General features: G+C 49.1%; 1 protein-coding gene across 1 annotated transcript in view; it reads right to left on the bottom strand.

Moving 5' to 3' along the window:
- The window catches only part of ALDH2 (aldehyde dehydrogenase 2 family member), a 42,373-nt gene that overhangs the window by 13,583 nt on the left and 7,189 nt on the right, over positions 1-21,601 (bottom strand). Inside the window, exons 2-9 of the mRNA XM_017542670.2 lie at positions 13,813-13,917; positions 12,317-12,457; positions 10,294-10,373; positions 6,533-6,644; positions 5,942-6,070; positions 5,080-5,193; positions 4,306-4,408; positions 3,720-3,904 (exon numbers count right to left, since the gene is read on the bottom strand). Coding sequence (XP_017398159.1) covers positions 3,720-3,904; positions 4,306-4,408; positions 5,080-5,193; positions 5,942-6,070; positions 6,533-6,644; positions 10,294-10,373; positions 12,317-12,457; positions 13,813-13,917 — 969 coding nt within the window. The remainder of the gene's footprint in view (positions 1-3,719; positions 3,905-4,305; positions 4,409-5,079; positions 5,194-5,941; positions 6,071-6,532; positions 6,645-10,293; positions 10,374-12,316; positions 12,458-13,812; positions 13,918-21,601) is intronic.

Genomic DNA, 21,601 nt, shown 5'->3' with positions numbered 1-21,601 from the left:
TTTTTTTTTTTTTTTGAGACAGAGTTTCACCCTTGTTACCCAGGCTGGAGTGCAATGGTGCGATCTTGGCTCACTGCAACCTCCGCCTCCTGGGTTCAGGCAATTCTCCTGCCTCAACCTCCTCAGTAGCTGGGATTACAGGCACGCGCCAATTTTTAATTTTTTAAACTTATTTATTTATTTAGAGACCAGAGTATCGTCCTTGTTGCCCAGGCTGGAGTGCACTGGCATGATTCTGGCTCACCACAATCTCTGCCTCCCGGGTTCAACTGATTCTCCTGCCTCAGCCTCCTGAGTAGCTGGGATTACAGGCATGTGCCACCATGGCCGGCTAATTTTCTATTTTTAGTAGAGACAGGGTTTCTCCATGTTGGTCAGGCTGGTCTTGAACTTCCGACCTCAGATGATCTGACTGCCTCAGCCTCCCAAAGTGCTGGGATTACAGGCATGAGTCACTGCTCCTGGCTAATTTTTTTTTTTTTTTTGAGATGAAGTTTTACTCTGTAGACCAGGCTGGAATGCAGTGTCATGATCTCCACTCACCACAACCTCCGCCTCAGGTTTAAGTGATTCTCCTGCTTCAGCCTCCCAAGTAGCTGGGATTACAGATGGCCGCCATCATGCCCTGTTAATTTTTGTATTTTTAGTAGAGACAAGGTTTCACCACATTGGCCAGGCTGGTCATGATTTGCTTTTTTTTAGTGGAGACGAGATCTTGATGTAGTCTGATCTTGAAATCCTGGGCTGAAATCTTGAAGACCAGGCTGATCTTGAAATCCTGGATTCAAGAGATCCTCCTGCCTTGGCCTCCCAAAATGTTGTGGTTACAGATGTGAGCTGCCACACGTAGCTTAAATACCTTCTCATTAAATTTTTTCATGCAAGTTTATATTACCTTAATAATTAGCCACAAAGAGAAATGAGACAAAAAGAAATGTTAGGACGGGCACGGTGGCTCACACTTGTAATCTCAGCACTTTGGGAGGCTGAAGCGGTGGATTACCTGAGGTCAGGAGTTCGAGACCAGCCTGATCAACATGGTGAAACCCTGTCTCTACTAAAAATACAAAAATTAGCAGGACATGATAGTGGGCACCTGTAGTCCTAGCTACTTAGGAGTCTGAGACAGGAGAATTGCTTGAACCCGGGAGGCAGAGGCTGCAGTGGGCCAAGATGGCACCACTGCACTGCAGCCTGGGTGACAGAACGAGACTCCTTCTCAAAAGAAAGAAAGAAATGTAGTGTTCCTAGCTGCACCATTCACAGTAACCAAAAAGTGGAAACAACCCAAGTGTCGGTCAACAGATTAATGGAAAATTTTAAATGTGGTCTATCTACACAATAGAATATTACTTGGCCTTTTATGTTCTGATACATTCTTGTTACAACATGGATGAACCTTGAAAACATGCTAGGTGGAAGAAGACAGACATAAATAACCACAGAGTGTAGGATTCCATTTGTATAAAATGTCCACAGTAGATAAATCTATAGGCAGAACATAGATTGGTGGTTGCTTGGGTCTGGTGGGGGGAGGAATGGGGAGTGACTGCTAATGGGTACAGGGAATTTTGGGGAGATGATGACAATATTATAGAATTAGTGGTGATGGTTGCACAATGTGTGAATATACTAAAAATCACTAAATCGTACACTAAAATAGTGCATTTTATGCTACGTGAATTGTATCTCATTAAAGCTATTAAAGACAGAGATGTTGGAGGTCAGGTATGGTGGCTCACACCTGTAATACCAGGACTTTGGGAGGCTGAGGTGGGAGGATCACTTGAGCCCATGAATTCAAGACCAGCCTGGGTAACATAGTGAGACCCCATCTCTACAAAAAAACATGAATATTGGCCAGGCATGGTGGCTTATGCCTGTAATCCCAGCACTTTGGGAGGCCAAGGAGGGTGGATCATGAGGTCAGGAGTTAGAGAAAAGCCTGGCCAATATGGTGAAACCCTGTCTCTACTAAAAATACAAAAATCAGTGGTCATAGTGGCGTGCACCTGTAGTCCCAGCTACTCGGGAGGCTGAGGCAGGAGAATCACTTCAATCCGGAAGGCAGGGGCTGCAGTGAGCTGAGATCGCACCACTGCACTCCAGCATGGGCAATAAAGCAAGACTCCATCTCAAAAAAAAAAAAAAATGTGACGTATGCCTACAGTCCTGTAGTCCCAGCTACTTGGGAGGCTGAGGCAGGAGGATTACTTGAGGCTAGAAAGCCATGATCACACCACTGCATTCCAGCTGGGCAATAGAAAAAGACCCTGTCTCCAAAAATATCAAAGAGGAAGATGTTGGGCACATAACTGTGTCCCATGGCAAGGCCAGTCCTTCCTCAGACATGGCCATGGCTCCTCATTGAGAAACCAGAAATGCAAACTGCCAAAAGAAAGAAGCCAATCTGAGAAAGCTACCTACTGTATGATTCCTATAAGACAATCTGGAAAAGGCAAAACTATAGACACAATAAAAAGATCAGTGGTTGCCAGGGCTCGGGGAGGAAGGAAGGGGCGGATAGGTGGAGGACAGGGGGTTTCAGGGCATGAATCTATTTGCATGATACTGGAATGGTGGGTATATGTCATGATACATTTGTCTAAGCCCATACTAAGCACAACACAAAAAATGACCCTGAGGCCAGGTACAGTGGCTCACGTCTGTAATCCTGTACTTTGGGAGGCCGAGGCAAGCAGATTGCCTGAGGTCAGGAGTTCAAAACCAGCATGGGTATAGTAAGACCCTGTCTTTACTAAAATACAAAAAATTAGCCAGTCGTGGTAGTGCTCACCTATAGTCCCAGCTACTCAGGAGGCTGAGGCACAAGAACTGCTTGAACCCAGGAGGCGTGAGCCGAGATCGCGCCACTGCACTCCAGTCTGGGAGACAGAGCAAGACTCTGTCTCCATTTAAAACAAAAAAAGACACACACACAAAAAGTGATCCCAAATGTACAATACAGACTTAGGTTAATAATAAGATATCAGTAATGGCTCATCAGTACTAACGGATGGACTACGCTCATGCAGGATATGAATATAAGGGGAAACTGGGGGAGGAGGGAGGTGCAGAGGAATATATGGGCACCCTCTGTACGTTCAGCTCAATTTTTCTATAAACCTAAAGCTGCTCAAAAGTAAAATGCAGGCTGGGTGCAGTGGTTCATGTCCGTAATCCCAGCACTTTGGGAGGCCACGGCGGGAGGACTGTTTGAGCCCAGGAGTTAGAGGCTGCAGTGAGGTATGATTGCACCACTGCACTCTAGCCTGGGCAACAAGGTGAGACTTTATCTCTAAAAAATAAGCAGGTAAATAACATCAAACAGCTCAAAACATGAAGTGAAATCAAGTCCCTACACACTACCCATACCATGGCTCTCGGATACCACGGTTCACAGGGCTGTGTATCTTCTGGTGGATATATTTCTACTGATGACCAAGGTCTGGGAAACACACACTCCCTTTTGCATACACTCTTGGTATTTGTTACACATGTGCAATTTCCACATCACAGCCACCCCGTGAATAAGGCAGGGCAGGCCCCGGGATGGGGAAATGGAGGCTGAGGGAAGTAACACAGCTTCCCAGGGGCACACAGCTGCTGCATGGCAGAGCTGAGACCTGAACCGAGTCCCACCTGACCCAAACCTGATGCCCTCTCTGCTTTTCATGCTGGCTTCGGACACCCAGACTCTGCTGCACTGCCCGGCTCACCTGCGGCCCCTGCTCAGTCTTACTGTCAAAGGGGTTCCCGACCACCCGAGACTTGGCCCGGGCAACGCTCCGCTCCACAAACTCATCATAGATGTCCTCTTGCACAAAGGTCCGGGAGCCGGCACAGCAGCACTGGCCCTGGTTGAAGAACAGGGCAAAGTGGGCCTGCTCCACGGCCCAGTCCACTGTGGGAAGCAGGCAGGGGACAGAAAAGTGAGAGTGAGAAGAGGAGGACGACCCTGGCCCTGGTGGCCGTCTGCCCAAAGGAGCCTGTTCCCACCCCTGTCAGGGCTGGTGCCTGCTGGGTGCCAGAGACAGACACAGGGAGAAGAGGGGCGATCTGGGAGCCTACCACCCACCAGGACAAAGGGCCTGATGGTGGCAAGTGGATGAGTCAGACAGCAGGGGCGTGGCTTGGCCTGATGATGCAGAGAGCAGCCAGGGAGAGGCTGGGGCCAGGCCACATGGGCCAGCACTGGCATCTTATCCTAAGGACTGAGAGACAGCAATGCCACTGGGCACTGGGGTGACAGGATTGGGCAGAACCACAGCATAGGTGGCCAGCCTCCCCCAGCCAGAAACTCACTGTCGGCATCTGACATGATGATATTGGGGCTCTTGCCCCCTAGCTCCAGGGTCACTCTCTTGAGGTTGCTATTCCCGGCAGCTACCTGGATTAGGCGGCCAGTCTGTGGGGACACAGAGACAGGAAGGAGCTCTCAGTGTGGGGAGAAAGAGCCCAGCACTCTAGAGACACAGAACAGGGACCCCATGCCTTGAGTGAGCAACTGGACCACAAGAGACCTAGAGAATTTCAACAAATAGACATTCACTTTTTTTGCAGGGGGTAGCAGGGGGCAGGGTCCTACTCTGTCACCCAGGCTGGAGTGCAGTGGCGTGATCTCAGCTCACTGCAGCCTTGACCTCTCAGGCCCTGGCAATACTCCTGCCTCAGCCTTCCGAGTAGGCGGGGCCCAATGCACACGCTACCATGCAGGGCTAATTTTTAACCACAATGGCAGTCCTGGTCAAGGAGTCTGACCTGGCCAGGGTGATTTGATTTGGGGCAGGCGGTCAGCTTTGGGCTATGTGGAGCCTGGCCGGGCCTGGCCTCCTTAATCCACATGGGACACCGGCCCCTCCCAAGGGCAGCTAGTGTAACAACCAGACCACGAAGGGCTCAACCCTGCCCCACCCTTCCTGGTACCTACAGGTTCCTCGCCTGAGCTCTGCAGAGGCAAGTCCTGGAGGAAGAGACCTCCACTTGACACTCAGAAGCTCATCTTGAGTGTGTTGAACACTGAGGACAGGGGGAGCTTGGGCCAAGGAGGTTGCAAGCTTGAGGCCAGGGTCGCCTTACCTCGGTGGAGCCTGTGAATGCCACTTTGTCCACACCCTCATGGGAGGCAACAGCAGCCCCGGCGGTAGGGCCAAATCCAGGAACAATGTTAACCACACCAGGGGGAAAGCCGGCCTGTGAGCAAACAGCCAGGAGACATTGGGAGTCACCCTCCTGTTCAGAAGGGCCGGACCAGGGAAGACACATCCCTTTTCAGAGAGGGTGGGACAGTCTGCCAAGGACACATGAGTACAGAAGCCAGTTTTATGGGGCACCACACGGGAATTCCTAATGAAACAGAGAAGGAGCCAGTTCCCTGGGGTTCCCTGTGTCTTTGCCCCTCCTCTGACAGCATTCACTTAGAACAATAGTGGGTTTTGTTTGTTTTTTGAGATAAAGTCTCTCTCTGGCACCCAGGCTGGAATGCAGTGGTGCAATCATAGCTCACTGCAGCCTCAAACTCCTGGGGTCAAGTGATCCTCCTGCCTCAAACTCCCAAGTAATTGGGACTACAGGTGCATGCCACCACACCCAGCTGATTCTTAATTTTTTGTCGAGATGGGGTCTTGCTATGTTGCCCAGGCTGGTCTCAAACTCCTGGGCTCAAGCGATCCTCCTGCCTTGGCCTCCCAAAGTGTTGGGATTACAGGCGTGAGCCACCAAGCCTGGCCTAGAGCAATATTTTTAATTCTTCAAAGGGGATCTTGCAGTGAAGTCCAATGTGAAAAACAGGTAAGAGGGAGACACTCTGGTTCACATGATGATGCAGGGGCTCCACAAACACCCCTCCCTGTTTAGGGACCCCTGAGACCCTCCTTAGAACTCCCTTAGGACAAGCCTCAACAAGAGCATTTAGAGGTTAAGACCGGGACAAGTCACGCACCTCCTTGATCAGGTTGGCCACATAGAGGGCAGTAAGGGGTGTCTGCTCAGCTACCTTCATCACAACCACATTTCCAGTCGCCAAGGCTGGGCCCAGCTTCCACGCTTGCATCAGGAGTGGAAAATTCCACTGCAACAAAAAACAGCTGTCCTCAAAATCCAAGCTTCCTCAGCTAACTACACCAGGTACCAGAAGGTGGCACACCCAGAGGGCAGAAGCAGCACCGATTCTCTGAACCCTGCATGTCCTCCCCTAACTCCATCCATTGTAGTTTTAAGATGGATGGACGAGGCTGGTGGTACATGAGGATGACAGGGACTCACATTTATTCATGCTTTTGTGTCCTAATTATCACCTCCCTAAGACAGGCACTATGTTCATTTCCACTTTCCAGATGGGGAAACTGATGTTTGGGGGACGAGTAACTTGCCCAAGGTTACAGAATTCACAAGTGGCAGGGCTCAGACTCAAACCGGGTTGGCTTTGTCAGAGTCCATCTTCTTACCCAACCTCAGAACCTCTGTAATGAGCCTGGCAAAGACGGCCAAATCTCAGGGTGCCCTGAGGAACTTCCAGGGAGGCTGGGCTCACCGGAATGATCTGCCCACACACCCCCACAGGTTCATGGCGGGTGTAGCTGAAGAAGTCTCCGTCAATAGGAATGGTTTTCCCGTGGTACTTATCAGCCCAGCCGGCATAATACCTTTGAAAAAAGAAACGTTCAAGCTTATATCAGTGATTGTCAGGGACCCCCTGCAAACCCTGGCAGAAAGAGAAGACTCAAACTGGTCCAGCTGGGTCTTTCTGATAGCTGCCCTTGCTTTTGGCTTATTCCGAGAAAGATAAATGACTGCTAATGTCACGATAATCTACTCTAGGTAGCTAACCCCTAAACCTCAGAATCACCTGGGGTGCTTGTGAAAAACACCAGATGCCAGGAGTTCACTTCCAGTCCACTCAATCCCACTCTCTGGGGCTCATGCCCAGGGATTAAAATTTTTTTCTTTCTTTTTTTTTTTATGAAACAGGGTATTGGCGGGCGTGGTGGCTCATGCCTTTAATCCCAGCACTTTGGGAGGCCAAGGTGGGCAGATCACGAGATCAGGAGTTCGAGACCAGTCTGGCCAAGATGGTGAAACTCTCCCCCTACTAAAAATGCAAAAATTAGCCGGGCATGGTGGTGTGTGCCTGTAGTCCCAGCTACTCTGAAGGCTGAGGCAGAAGAATCTCTTGAACCTGGGAGGCAGAGGTTGCAGTGAGCAGAGATCTCACCACTGCACTCCAGTCCAGCCTGGGTGACAGAGCAAGACTCCATCTCAAAAAAAAAAAAGAAAAGAAACAGGGTCTTGCTGAGTTGCCCAGGCTGGAGTGCAGTGGCACAATCATAACTCACTGCAGCCTTGACCTCCTGGGCTCAAATGATCCTCCCACCTTAGCCTTCTCAGTAGCTGAGACTACAGGCACACGTCACCATGCCTGGCTAATGTTTTTAAATTTTTTGTAGAGATGGGAGTCTCCTTATGTTGCTTAGGCTGCTCTCAAACTCTTGGGCTCAAGCGGTCCTCTTGCCTTGACCTCCCAAAGTCCTGGGATTACAGGCATGGGCTATTAGCATCTGGCTAGTGACCTAGGTTTGAACACGCGTTTGTGACCCTGGAAGAAAGCTAGCCAGGGGGTTGCCAATCTATGCAAGTCCAGGCACTGCAGTTTCCCTATCCCAGATCTATACAAACAGAGTCTACATGACATGTGTTTTACAAGCCCCAGAACAGTTATTTCATCAGCACAAAAGCAGAATGCCAAAATTCAGGCAGGCGTATGTTTCCAACTGAGATGTACCAGGCTGCCCTCTCTGGGGTGTCCTTGCAGAAGAGTTTCTCAGCTTGGCATTGCTGACATTTGGGGCTGGAGAATTTTTTGTTGTGGAACTGTCCTGGGCACCGTATGATATTGAGTGACATCTCTGACCTCTACCCACTAGATGCCAGTAGCACCCTTCCGTCTCAGTCAAGGCTGCCAAAAACGTCTCTGGACATTGCCCAGTGTCCCCTGGGAGGCGTGATTGCCCCGAATGTGTGTCCCTGTTGTGAAGGATACCGACTGCTTTCTTGTCCAGCCTTTACTCTTCTGGGACTGCTTCCTCCCCACCACCTCTGTTTACATGTCATAGGGAGACAAGCCATTATGTACATAAATGATCTATCCACCCCTGGCCACAGCTGGCCAGGCTCAAGGCCAGCTACTCAGGGTCCTCCCCCAGGAATACGGCATTACAACTAAAAGATGACAGCTTAGCCTGGCTGTAATCAGGCATGGAGATGCAAACCCAGGTGGTGTGGGCTGCCAAGTCTCAACATAAAAACTGACCCTCAAAGCCAGTGTAGCTGAGGAGAATGAAGCAAGCAGGGAGGTGAGTGAGACTCAATGGCCTTTTACATTAGAGACCCCTGGACTCTATTGTCTAAGTTGAGCTCAGTGAATTTATTTATTTATTTATTTTTTTGAGATGGATTCTTGCTCTGTCACCCAGACTGGAGTGCAATGGCATGATCTTGGTTCAATGCAACCTCTGCTTCCTAGGTTCAAGCAGTTCTCGTGCCTCAGCCTCCCAAGTAGCTAGGATTACAGGCACGCGCCACAACTGCCTGGTTAATTGTTGCATTTTTAATAGAGATGGGGTTTCACCATGTTGGGCAGACTGGTCTTGGACCCCTGACCTCAAATGATCCACCCGCCTCAGCCTCCCAAACTGCTGGGATTATAAGTGTGAGCCACTGTGCCCAGCCTCAGTGAATTTCTGGCAGCTGCAACATAAAGGCTCTAACAAAGCTCTTGGTCATTGAAATGTCCATGATTGCTGAGCATGGTGACTCATGCCTGTAATCCCAGCACTTTGGGAGACCAAGGTGGGAGGACTGCTTAAGCCCAAGAGTCCAAAACTAGCCTGGGCAACATAGCAAGACCCTCCATCTCTATAAAAAATTTAAAAAGTAACCAGGCATGGTAGTGTGTGCCTGTGGTCTCAGCTACTCAGGACACTGAGGTGGGAGGACTGCTTGAGCCCAGGAGTTCAAGGCTGCAGTGAACTATGATTTTACCACTGCACTCTAGCCTGGGAAACAGAGTGAGACCCTACCTCAAAAAAAAAATTTTTAATATCAATCAATCAATAAAACACTTACGATTAAACTAAAGCCAGAGCTAGTAAAAGGAAGGAAATAATAAAGACTGAAACAGACATAGATGAAAGAGAATACTTCTTGAATAGACAGACAATAAAATCAACAAAACCAAAAGTTTGGTTCTTTGAAAACATTCACGAGGCTAGGCGTGGTGGCCCATGCCTGTAATCCCAGCATTCTGGGAGGCCGAGGCGGGGGGATCACAAGGTCAAGAGATCAAGACCATCCTGGCCGAAATGGTGAAACCTTGTCTCTACTAAAAAACATAAAAATTAGCTGGGCGTGGAGGTGTGTGCCTGTAGTCCCAGCTACTTGGGAAGCTGAGGCAGGAAAATCGCTTGAACCTGGGAGGCGGAGGTTGCAGTGTGCCAGGATCGTGCCACTGCACTCCAGCCTGGCAACAGAGCGAGACTCTGTCTCAAAAAACAAAACAAAACATTCACAAAATGGACAAACCCTTTAGCTAGACTAAGAAACATACAGAAAAACCAAATAACTAAAAATGGTGGAGACATCACTACAGATGTTACAGAGATAAAAAGGATTACAAGAGAACACTGCGAACAATCATACACCAACAAATTAGATAACCTTGATAAAATGGACACGTTCCAAGTAACACAGAAAGTACCAAAAGTGACTCAAGAAGAAAGAGAAAACATTTATGACTAAGCCACAATTTGTGATATTGAGGGATTTTCCCATGAGCTAGAGTCTAAATGGAGTAGGTTTCTCCAACTCCTGTGATCCTTTTGAATTTTTGTAATTTTTGTTTGTTTGTGTTTGTTTGTTTTGAGACAGAGTCTCGCTCTGTTGCCTAGGCTGGAGTGCAGTGGCATGATCTTGGCTCACTGCAACCTCCGTATCACAGGCGTGAGCCACTGTACCCAGCTAATTTCTGTATTTTTAGTAGAGACAGGGTTTCACCATGTTGGCCAGACTGGTCTCAAACTCTTGACCTCTTTTTTTTAAACACTGAGCATCTGCTTAATAGTAAACTCTTGACCTCTTGACGTAATCTGCCTGGCTCAGCCTCCCAAAGTACTGGGATTATAGACATAAGATAACGTACCACCCCCTTTTGAATTTTTGTGATTTAATTTTTACCTCCTAACAACATTACCTGCCCTTTTCCAGCCAGAACAAAGAACAGGAAAGCGGAGCCCGTACCTGAGACATTTGAGGACCATGTCCAAATCCACCAGGTAGGAGATCACATAGGGCTTGCCATTGTCCAGGGTCTCCAAGGCCTGAGAAAAGAACAAGGTCAGTAGAGACATGGGTGCAGGAATGAGAGAAAAATAAGGCTAATAGAGGGTGGCAAGGCTGGGACTGAGAAGGGCTGGTGCAAGCCCAGGGTAAGAGTCCCCTTTGTGCCACCAAATGTCACTGGCATTTCTAGACTATTGCCATGGTCTCTCCAAAGGCAGGGAGGAGGAGGAAGGGGGCCAGGCAGGATGAGGCACCAACTTCTCACTCAGTCATTTCACAAACACACTCTTTTAGCATCTGCTCTCTGCCAGATCCAGGTGCTGGACAGAGACCAGAGTGGAGCTTACAGAGCAAAGACCATGCACAATAACACAAGTCCTCAGTCACACATGTTAAGAGTGCTAGAGGCTGAGCACAGTGAATCACACCTACAACCCTAGCATTTTGGGAGACCGAAGCAGGTGGGTCACTTGAGGTCAGGTGTTCGAGACCAGCCTGGCCAACATGGTGAAACCCCGACTCTACTGAAAATACAAAATTAGCTGGGCATGGTGGTACACACCTGTAACCCCAGCTATTGGGGAGGCTGAGGCAGGCGAACTGCTTGAATGGGGAGGAGAGGTTGCAGTGAGCCAAGATCGTGCCACTACACTCCAGCTTGGGTGAGGAGTGAGACTCCATCTCAAAAAAAAAAAAAAGAATGCTAGTGCAGGGAGTCAGGCTACCCAGCCCTGTCTAGAAATATTAGCCAGAGATGAACCCTTTAGGCCAGAACCTGAAGGATATGTAGGGGGAAACCGGGCAAAGGGGATGGTACGGATGGTGATGGGCAAAGAGCATCCCAGGCAGGTGCAAGCCCTGATGCTCAAAGAGGCTTGGCAGTCAAGCATGTGAGCACAAGCTCAGGAGCACATGTGAATGTGAGGGCCGTAGTCCAGCATGGCTCAGACAATGGAACCAGAACAGGCTGGGTTTTTTGTGTTTTTTTTGAGACAGGATCTCACTCTGTCACCCAAGCTGGAGTACAGTGGCACCATCACAGCTCACTGCAGCCTTGAACTCCTGGGCTCAAGCAATCCTCCTACCTCAGCCTCCCAATTAGCTACGACTACAGGCATGTACCACCACACCCAGCTAGTTTTTTAACTTTTTGTAGAGATGAGGTCTCTCCATGTTGCAGGCTGGGTCTTACAGACCATGCTGAGGATTTCATCCTAAGGATACCACATGCCATGCAGGGCGTAAGAGCGGAGTGCCATGGTATAATCTGCCTTCTGGAAGGTTCACTCTGATTGCTGTGTGCAGAACTGATTGGGGCTGGAAGGAGATTGCCTCCTGGTTTCTTCTCCTCTTGCAGCCAGGGGGAAGGCCTGCCATGGAGGGGCCCTGGGAGAGGTGTCCATTCCCAGGAGTCTCTCTCCCTGACACAGCTACTCTCGCCTCCTCCAGATTCTTCTTGCTTAGCCAAATCTGCCACATCAAAGGAGACACTGAGGATGGTCGCAGTGGCTCATGCCTGTAATCCCAGCACTTTGGGAGGCCAAGGTGGGCTGATCATTTGAGGTCAGGAGTTCAAGACCAGCCTGACCAACATGATGAAACCCCATCTCTACTAAAAATACAAAAAAGTTAGCTGGGAGTGGTGGTGCATGCCTGTAGTCCCAACTATTTGGGAGGCTGAGGCAGGGGAATTACTTGAACCCAGGAGGCGGAGGTTGCAGTGAGCCAAGGTCATGCCACTGCACTCTAGGCTGGGCAACAGAACGAGACTCTGTCTCAAAAACAAAACAAAAAAACCAAAAACAAAACAAAGGAGATAGTGAAAGGTTCCTCTGGTTAGTACAGAGGTGCCCCCCAAAGGTGTCCAGCCTATGCCATTCCCATCAGGCCCATGTCAGCAGTGTGGCCCCTGGCTGTTCATAGGATGCTGCAGGCCCATTTGTCATGTGGGATCTGATGGGGAGAAGGGCTGAGGACTCACTGCCAGGTAGGTCCGGTCCCGCTCGATCAGATCAGCCAGGCGGTTCAGCAGTCGGCCCCTGTGTGATGCATCCATGCGGCGCCATGGTGAGCCTAGCTGGAAGGCCGCCTGGGCAGCCTTCACTGCCTTGTCCACATCTTCCTGGAAAACACAGGAAAACTCAAGCCTTCCTGGAAAACTCAGGCCTTCTCAGCAATAACCGACTCCGAATGCAAACACATCCAGAGGGCTGTCAGCACATCGCTGCACGGAAAACCTGCCCGTAACTAGTGCTCCTAGCCCAGCAGAGCCCTGTCTGATGAGCACCAGATTTTGGCAAGGGTCTGAATAACATGACCCTCCCCTCCTTTCCTGAAGTCCTGATGGGAATAAGAATCTGGACAATTTCTTTTTTTTTTTTTTTTTTTTTGGACCCTGGCTGGGCCAGGTGCAGGACCAAGACCCCACAGCTCCAGCCCGGGCCTGCGAAGCCCTGTATTTTTATTTTAAAATTTATTTATTTGTTTATTTAGAGATGGTTTCTCACTCTGTTGCCCAGGCTGGTCTCAAATTCCGGGGCTCAAGTGATCTTCCCACCTCAGCCTCCCAAAGTGCTGGGATTACAGGCCTGAGCCACCGCACCCAGCCATTTATTTATTTATTTTAGAGATGGGGTCTCACTATGTTGCCTGGGCTGGTTTCTAACTCCTGGGCTCAAGCAATCCTCCTTCCTGAGCCTCCCAGAGTGCTGGGATTATAGGCGTGAACCACTGCTCCTGGCCAAAAACACAAAATACTTTTATTAAGAGTGTAATTTAAGTCCAGGCTCTGTGGCTCACGCTTGTAATTCCAGCACTCTGGGAGGCCGAGGCGGGCTGATCATGAGGTTAGGAGACCATCCTGGCCAACATGGTGAAATCCCGTCTTTACTAAAAATTAAAAAAAAATTACCTGGGTGTGGTGGTAGATGCCTATAGTCCCAGCTTTTCAGGAGCCTGAGGCAGGAGAATTACTAGAACCCAGGAGGCAGAGACTGCAGTGAGCCAAGATCATGCCACTGCACTACAGCCTGGGTGACAGTGCAAGACTCCGTTTCAAAAAAAAAAAAAGAGTGTTAACTGAAAAATTTTAAACATATTATTATCAGCTTTGATTGGTTCCTACAGCCTATACAATTCAAACCTCCACAGGAGCTAGTTCTTAGGATATCCACATTCTACCCAACAAGGTTTCCATCTAGCAGTACCTCTCCCTTCTCTGACCTTCAACTTCCAGGTCTGGAAAGGAGATACTGTATTAGATATTTGACGAATTCACTTCCAAGTCTATAGTTCTATACTAAGTGAATTAACACCGTTGTCTGCAGTGAAATTTCTGTTGGTTAATTTCCTCGGAATTTTTCATGTATCTTTAGTTGTAAAAGTAATACACATACATGGTGAAGCTTTCACCACATAAAAACATACAAAATAGAAAACTAATCCATCCCTGCCCCGAGGTAAGTCACCAGTTCTCACCTTGTCCCCTTCAGCTACCTGACAGATGACCTCTCCAGTGGACGGATTGACCGTGGGGAATGTTTTCCTGCTGACGGCATCATGCCATTCATTGTTTATGAAGATCTACAGTGAGAAGGAAAGAAGTTCTCAGGACCAGCTCTCAACCTAATACTGACTACCAGTATTGTAAGAAAAAAAAACCACACACAAGGAAAAGCAAATATGAATTAATTTCAGAGTGGTATAGCCTAGAAATGAAAAGCACAGGCCTTGCAGACAATCTAGGCTGAAATGCCCACTCCACCAAGTGACCTTGGGTAAGTCATTTGACTTTTCAGTGCCTTGGTTTCCTTGAAAAATGAAGAGGATGTTCCTACTTGTTTTAGTTATCCACTGCTGTGTAACAAAGCACCCTAAAACTTGGTGGCTTAAATTGATTTATTATGCCCAGATGATGGTTGGGCTTATCTGGGCAGAGTTCCCTCGTATGGCTGCAGTATGAGGGGCAGCTGGGGTCACAGTCACCCAACTCTGAGGCTGAATGTGCAAGATGGCATCTGCACTCACTTGCCTAGCACCACGTGGCTGGTTGGGGTTCCTGACTGCATGGGTGACTCAAGCTAGTCCGAATTTCAACATGGCAGCTGGCTTCTCCTAAGACAGTATTCCTAGAAACCCAGGTGGAAGCTGAAAGGCTTCCTAAGATGTAGCTTCAGAAGTCACCTGGCTTCATTTCTGCCACCAAATTCTGTTGGTCAAAGTGAGTCACAGGCCCAGTCCAGAGTCCCAGGTTGAGGAGAGATCCTCCCCTTCTTCCTAAGAGGAATGACAAAGAATTTGCAACCACCATCATTCTATTCCACTCCCACACAAATTTGTTGTTGAGAGCTAAATTAGATTTATTTTTATTTTTATTATTTTTTGAGACAGGGTCTTGCTCTGTCACCCAGACTGGAGTGCAGTGGTGCAATCACAGCTCCCTGTAGCCTCTTCCACCTGAGCTCAAGCGATCTTTCCACCTCAGCCTCCCAGTAGCTGGGACCACAGGCATACACCACTACACCTGGCTAATTTTTGTATTTCTTGTAGAGATGAGGTCCCTCTATGTTGACCAGGCTGGACGGGAACTCCTGGACTCAAGAGATCCTCCCCCCTCAGACTCCCAAGGTGCTGAGATTATAGGTGTGAGCCACCATGCCCAGCCTTAGATTATTATTTCATTCACTCAGCAAATGCTTAACAAACACCTGCAATGGGCCACACATAGTTCAAGGACTGAGAACACAACAGAGCCAAAAGCCAACAAAGACCGTGCTCTCATGGTGCCCATAAAATAAAGAGGCAATCAAATACAGAATATCACCTCAGACTGTACAGATGAGGGCGAAGGGAAGAACAGGATCCAGAGAAGGTGCCTAAGGTGAGGGGTAGAGGTGGTGGCAGCAGCAGGCCGCCCTGAGGAGCAGACATTTGACTGAGTCCTGAATGATGAAAAGGAAGGGTCCACAGGAAGAGCTGGAGGACCAGCAGTCCAGGGTGTGGAAAAGCAAGTGCAAAGGCCCCAGGGCAGGAATACATCTGGTGGATCTGAGAAAAAGCAAAGGTGCCAGAGTGACTGGTGAACCAAGAAGGAAGTGATAAAAAATGGCGTCAGGGAGTGCGGGTCCCAAGACATCCTTAGTTCCTCTGGCTTGTAATTTAGACCAGGCTGTCACCCAGCCAAGCCACATTTGGGGGAAGACTTCCTTCCTCATGAGGCAAATACAGGGAATGAAAGCCTCTCCATTCGCTCAGAGGAAAGGTCCTTACCTATTACCTAAAGTCACCTATTAAAGTACCAGAATTGGCTGGGTGCAGTGGATCACACCTGTAATCCCAGCACTTTGGGAGGCCAAGGCAGGCAGATCACGAGGTCAAGAGATCAAGGCCATCCTGGCCAACATGGTGAAACACCGTCTCTACTAAAAATACAAAAAAATTAGCTGAGCGTGGTGGTGCATGCCTGTAGTTCCAGCTACTCAGGGAGGCTGAGGCAGGAGAATCACTTGAACCAGAAGCCAGAGGTTGCAGTGAGCTGAGATCACACCACTGAACTCCAGTCAGGGTGACAGAGCGAGACTCCATCTCAAAAAAAAATAAAAGTGCGTTGTTTCCATCTTGCTCTCCAGGCACCAGGCGAAGGTCTTGGGAAGGCAGAGAAGACATCTCCCAGCAAGCTGATCCCTTCGGGCTTGGTAAACCAGTTTCCCGGCAGGGTCCATGGTCACCTCACCAGTGCTGGGGCAAAGGCCAAAGATGACATGAGGCAAAAACATCTGCCTCTTTGCCTGCCTTCCTTGGGGATCTCTCTCGCCCCCAGCATCCCTGCATGGCCTCGCCCTGGCCTAGAACTCCAGTGAGACATTTGTGGTCACTCTGGGCCAGAGTCTCTCACCATAAACAACACGGAGCTGCCAAGCAAAGCCTGGAGTGAGGCTCACATCAGGACTGGGGAGGGGTGGCCAGGCTCACCAGTCAAAAGTAGACATTCAGCCCAGCACGATGGCTCATGCCTGTAGTCCCAGAACTTTGGGAGGCCAAGGTGTAAGGATCGCTTGAGCTCAGGAATTTGAGACCAACCTGGGTAACATAGTGAGACCCCATCTCCACAAAAAAAGTGAAATATTAGCCAGGTGTGGTAGTGCACGCCTGCAGTCCCTCCCAGTACTCAGGAGACTGAGATGGGAGGATTGCTTGACTGCGGCTGGGAGGTTGAAGCTGTCAGTTAGCCATGATCACACCACTGCCTCCAGCCTGGGCAACAGAGCAAGACCCTGTCTCAAAAAAGAAAAAAAAAAAAGGAAGCAAAGGTTCAAAACAAGAATCTGGGTGGGCTGGGTGCAGTGGCTCATGCCTATAATCCTAACACTTTGGGAGGACAAGGCAGGAGGACTGCCTGGGCTCAGGAGTTGGAGACCAACCTGGGTAATATAGTGAGACCCTGTCTCTACAAAAAATGAAAAATTAGCTAGGTGTGGTTGTGTGTCCACAGTCCCAGCTACTCAGGAGGCTGAGGTGGGAGGACCACTTGAGCTGGGAGGTTGAGGCTGCAGTGAGCCATGATTGCACGACTGCACTCCAGCCTGGGTGACAAAACAAGACTCTTAAAAAAAAAAGAAGAATCTGGATGAATATGGGCTCTTCTGCTCCTGATTTTGTCACGTGGGACAAGGCTCTCACCCCCTCACCCCTGTGTCTTTGTTTCCTCATATGTAGGGTAAGAATCACTCTAGAGCCCCCTTTATAAAACCATGTGAGGGTCTGAGGTCTCTGTGCCAAGCATGGAGCGAATGCCCAATGCCGTGATGATGGTGGGGTGGTGACGGAGTGCCCCAGGAAGGAATCGCTCAGGTAAGGGCCTAGCAGGAGTCACGTTCCCAGGCTGTTCCGCATAATCTCTGTGGTGGAATCCGCAGCTGTGCACCCACAAGAAAGGCGTTTGGCCTCGGAGAAGAACGTGTGTAAACATTAACCAAGGTTTTGGAGGCATACTTGTGTGGTTTCATATTAGTTGATCAATCATTACTCTTTACGGAAATGGCATCCTTTTTTCTTCCCACAGGAGGGTTGGGTTATTTCCAGTGTGGGGACAGATGTCTCCAGCATAAGGAGCTGGAGACGTGGCAAAGCCAGGAGATGCCTAGACCTAAGTTCAAGTTGGACTATGCTGTGTCTGGGCAGTGGGCCCTGGGTGTTTGCTCCCCAACTCTTGAGTGTCGGCTCCTCCTCCAGGTGCCTGTGGAGGAGAGGGGAACTCCCAGGGCTGCCTGCTAGAAGATGGGGTCTCACAGGCATGCAGGGCGGGCAGGCAGCCTGCAGTCGTTAGGTAAGTGTCCTTCTCTCCTTCCCCTTGCAGCACAGGCTCAGGGTTCATACCTCACACACAACTGCCTCACAGCAAAGCACTTGGGTCAGCAGGGTTAGGAAGGTACAGAGAAGCGCCAGGCTGGGCTGGGCGGAAGTAGATTTGGTTGCCCTTGTGCTTTCCCCCAGCTTCTCTTTCCTCCTCCAGCTAGGGGGGAAGTCCACTCAGCCCCATGTGTCATGGATACTGCCAACATTTACTAGCTACCCCTCAAGCAGCAGCCCTGCACCAGGGTTTCGATATACTTGGATTGTTCCCATTTAAACATCATAGCAAGCCTAGGAAGTGAACTTCATCCTCTCCACTTCACAGCAGAGGACGCTGGGCACAGAAGAGATCCAGCCACTTGGCTCTAGGTCACACAGCAGCAAGGCAGAGCCAGGATTTGAAGCCAGGTCTTTGGGACTCTAAGGCCTCTGCCCTTTGCTCGGTTCTTCCAACTCCAACCTCCAGCCATAGCCCAGGTCTGCCTTCAAGGAGGCTGGAATTCTTGATTCCCGAATCTCCATCTTTATGGTTTACTTGTTGCCCCAACACAGGTTGATTTCAAATTTTGATACTGAGCCAAACACAGTGGCTCATCCCTGTAATCCCAGTACTTTGGGAGGCCGAGGCAGGTAGATCATGAGGTCAGGAGTTCAAGACCAGCCTGGCCAAGATGGCGAAACCCTTGTCTCTACTAAAAATACAAAAATTAGCCAGGTGTGGTGGCATGTGCCTGTAATCCCAGTTACTTTAGAGGCTGAGGCAGAGAATTGCTTGAACCCAGGAGGCGAAGGTTGCAGTGAGCCAAGATCACGCCACTGCACTCCAGCCTGGGTGACAGAGTGAGACTCCATCTCAAAAAAAAAAAAAGATTTTCCATCAAAATATTCAAATTCCTAAATACTTTAATAAATACGCCTCACTTTGTTTTGTAAAAGTTGGATTCATTCACCCACGCATTCCATTAGCTTTCACTGACAGCCCTGGCCACTCCAGCACTGAGTCCAATAGCCAAGTCCTGGCTCCTGGAAGCTGAAGTTCTGATGAGGAGAGGGCATGGTTAACAAGCAAAACCAAGCAAGTAAGAAGTGGAAAGAGGATTGGCCAGCTGAGGGGTCAGATGGCGCCATTAAGCAGGGACAGGAAGGGTGACTGCTAGGAAGAGCCTGGGGAAAGGAGGAAGTGAATGAGCTGATGTGGCTGCAGAGTGTGGGTGAGGGGAGAGCGGGATTCTACCCATTGTGTGCCAGTAGGTACTTGGTGCTGGGAGGACCCAGGAGACCAGGGGGACCAGGACTGACACGGCCACGTCGTTTCTAAGAGGAGGTAACAGACTTGCTATTTACTAACTTGCTTTTCTCAGTTATAGTTTCTCTTGGACATTATTCCACCAGCGATCAGGCCATGGTTTATTTAACCATTTCCTACAAATGCACTTTTAAGACAAGTGATCGCCATTCCAGCAACAGCTGCGGCAAACATTCTTTCACATGCATTTTGTAATCGTGGGACAGATTACTGTGCAGAAGTGAGAACTACTGAGTTAGAGGGTAACAGGATCCCTCTTCACCTTGGATATCTTGTTCTCCATGCCAGGCAGAGACTTGGTGGTGATGGTGGTGGCCGAGGGGCTCAGAAGCTGGAGCAGGGTCAGTGCCCAGAGCAGGACAGCTGGACCTTGGGGGTGGAGGCCAGAGTAAGGCCAGAAAGGAATGAAATTCTGGCTATAACCCCCAGACCCCATGACAATGGGCAGTCATCATCTGCCCAGGGTCTCCAATGAGAGGCTAAATTGTGTTCAGTAGCTCTGATTTAAGAAGGCAGAACACATTCTTACAAGATTTCACTTCAAGCTTTCATGCATGAAAGAACTGGGCATGTTTCCTAGGAAATCCCCGTCCCTGAAACACCGTATTTGCCCAAAGAGTGAGTGAGCTAATGTCATGGTTTTGCAGCCCAGGATGATCCCGACAGCAGATGCTCTTTCACTTACTAATCTGCAGTTAGATAATTAAGTCTAGTGGAAAGCAGATGCCATTGCTTGTATTGCAAGATCCTAGGGAGTAAAGTTCAAGACAAACATGGAATATCACACACATTCCCTCTTCCCCGCACAACATCCAGAACCCTGGGTTAGGTGGGGATTAAGATGAAAGGCAGCCGTCTCCCCAGGCTTGCTGGGGACACTCCCCACCCGAGACTAACCCAGGAAGATGGCCGCCAAGCCTCCTCCCCACTCCTCCACCCCACGGCCTTTTCTCACCTCTTCCAAGATGGGACGTTTGATTCTACTCTGGACTGTTTGCCAGGCAGGTGCACTTTCAATTTGTCGTTCTCCTTATGGTTTGGCAACCTCTGTGTTGCTGTGATGGACTTCCCCTGGGCCGATTTCACCACCCCCTGTGTGTCCCCATGTTCCCACTGATAAAAACTCCCAAAGTACTTGCAATAAGGCCCTTTTGAATAGAAATACTGGGTTCCCATTAAGCAACCCCTTTCCTCACTTCTGGAGCACAAAACTGTAAACATGGTTTCACAGGCCAGGCACGGTGGCTCACGCCTATAATCTCAGCACTTTGGGAGGTCAAGGTGGGTGGATCACGAGGTCAAGAGATCGAGACCATCCTGGTCAACATGGTGAAACCTCATCTCTACTAAAAATACAAAAATTAGCTGAGCACTGTGGCGCACACCTGTAGTCCCAGCTACTCGGGAGGCTGAGGCAGGAGAATTCCTTGAACCCAGGAGGTGGAGGTTGCAGTGAACCGAGATCGCGCCATTGCACTCCAGCCTGGGTAATAAGAGCAAAACTCCGTCTCAAAAAAAAAACATGGTTTTCATAAATGGCAACCATTCATCATTCAATAAATATTTACCCAACTGTGATCCTCTGCCAAGGTGCTAGGTGCCAGGAATGCAAAAGGGAACAATACAAATATGATTGTCCCTCAAATGTTTATGAATACATTCTTATTATCTGATCATTAGTCAGGGAGATCAAGTTCACACTAAGTTGTAAGTCTGAAAGCGGGCTTCAAATTTAACCCTGCCCAACTTTCAGACACATGACCTTAGTTATACTTAACCTGAACTTGACCTCCCTGAGCCTCAGTTTCCTCACTCGCAAGATGGGACGGCAATAATAGCTGGCTTATAGAGCTGCAGGTAGGATGAAGGGTGAAATGCAGGTACAAGTCCTCAGCAGAGGGCCTGATAGATAACAGGTGATGGATAATCATGATTACTGGGGCAGGGGAGACATACACTTGTCCACAACATGTACATTCTCAACTCAACTTGACCTCAGGAACACAGACATTATTATAGCCCCGTCATCTGAAACTCAAGTATGTCCCACAGATTCTGGGTGGGCAGGAAGTACTGAATGGCCATTTGTGTTCTCTGATTAAAAACATGTTATTAGAAGAAGAAGTAACCAAGGAGGGGCCCGGTGAAACCCCAGACTCTCTGGGCTGCCTAAATCTATTTCTATAGAGGCTCTTAAAACTCCTAGCTGATCGTGGTGGCCCATGCCTGCAATTCCAGCAGCTCTGGTGGCTGAGGCTCGGGAGGATCACTTCAGCTCAAGAGTTTGAGGTTGCAGTGAGTTTTGATCATGCCACTGCACTCCAGCCTGGGCAACAGAGCAAGGCCCTGTCTCGAAAAAAAAAACAACAAAGAAAACTCCTAAAGAAGCCATCAATCTGTACATTCAATAGGGAGATTCAGTCAGCATAAAGTCACTCCAAAACATAGGTTTTGGTTCATTCTGTAAGAAAAAGCAAATTCCTGCTCCAGATATACTGTTAACAGTGATTATCTACAGGGGTGGCACATCAGGGGGCCATTATTTTCTTTCTTTTTTCTTTTAATATCTGTCCATAGGGTATTAAGTTTTTTTTTTTTTTTTTTTTTTTT

Source organism: Cebus imitator, unplaced genomic scaffold (genome assembly GCF_001604975.1).
Source record: "Cebus imitator isolate Cc_AM_T3 unplaced genomic scaffold, Cebus_imitator-1.0 Scaffold8, whole genome shotgun sequence".
NCBI classification, from domain to species: Eukaryota; Metazoa; Chordata; class Mammalia; order Primates; family Cebidae; genus Cebus; species Cebus imitator.
The sequence above is the reverse complement of the archived record's forward strand: the minus strand, read 5'-3'. Positions and strand labels throughout refer to the sequence as shown.